General features: G+C 58.4%; 1 protein-coding gene across 1 annotated transcript in view; it reads right to left on the bottom strand.

Annotated features, from left to right (window-relative positions):
• EAH_00030480 (endonuclease/exonuclease/phosphatase domain-containing protein, putative) overlaps positions 1–800 on the bottom strand; it is a gene marked incomplete at both ends in the record, with an annotated part of 7,043 nt that overhangs the window by 5,409 nt on the left and 834 nt on the right. The window contains one exon of the mRNA XM_013396142.1: positions 33–795. Coding sequence (XP_013251596.1) covers positions 33–795 — 763 coding nt within the window. The remainder of the gene's footprint in view (positions 1–32; positions 796–800) is intronic.

Below are 800 nucleotides of genomic sequence, written 5' to 3'. Positions count from 1 at the left end.
GCGCTCTTTCTCGCCTGATTTTCTCCAGCGACTCCCTCTCCCTCTCCCTTCCCCTCCTGCTGCTGCTGCTCCTGCTGCTGCTGCTGCTGCTGCTGCTGCTGCTGCTGCTGCTGCTGATTGAATAGACTATCATTAAAAACTCTCCCCCGAGAGTCGCGCCACTGCAGCAGCGGAAACAATTCAAAGTCTTCAACAGGAATAACATCTGCTTGTGAAGCACCCCCAAAAGTAATGCAGCAACGCGCAAATGAAGAGGCAGGCCCTGCTGCTGCTGCTGCTGTTGCTGCTGCTGCTGTTGCTGCTGTTGCTGTTGCTGGTGCTGGTGCTGCGGGTGCGGGTGCTGGTGCGGGTGCTTGTGCTGCTGCTGGTTCTGCTGCTGCTGCTGGTCCTGCTGCTGATGCTTTTGATGCTCCGCCTGATGCTGCCTTTGCTGCTGCTGCTGCTGCTGCTGCTGCTCCTGCTGCTGCTGCTCCTGCTGCTGCAGGTGCCTTTGTAACAGCAGCATTTGCTGCTGCTGATGCTTCGGCTGCTTCAGTTGCTGCAGACTTCAGGTCCTTCTTCCTGCTGCTGCTGTTGCTGTTGCTGTTGCTGCTGCTGCTGCTGCTGCTGTCCCCATCGGTGGATTCTCCCGCATGCAGCGCTGCGGCTGCTGCTGCTGCAGTTGCTGCTCCTGCTGCAGTTGCTGCTTGCTTATAAGAAGGCTGAGGAGGGCCGGGGGGGCTATTGAAACTGCTAGTAATCCCTGTGCTGCTGCTGACGGTGCTGTTGCTGCTGCTGCTCTTTCGTCTGCTGCGGCTGCT

The sequence above is a fragment of the Eimeria acervulina genome, genomic scaffold (assembly GCF_000499425.1).
Source record: "Eimeria acervulina Houghton genomic scaffold, Eah_scaff281, whole genome shotgun sequence".
Lineage (NCBI taxonomy): Eukaryota > Apicomplexa > Conoidasida > Eucoccidiorida > Eimeriidae > Eimeria > Eimeria acervulina.
This window is presented reverse-complemented; position numbering and strand designations above follow the sequence as displayed.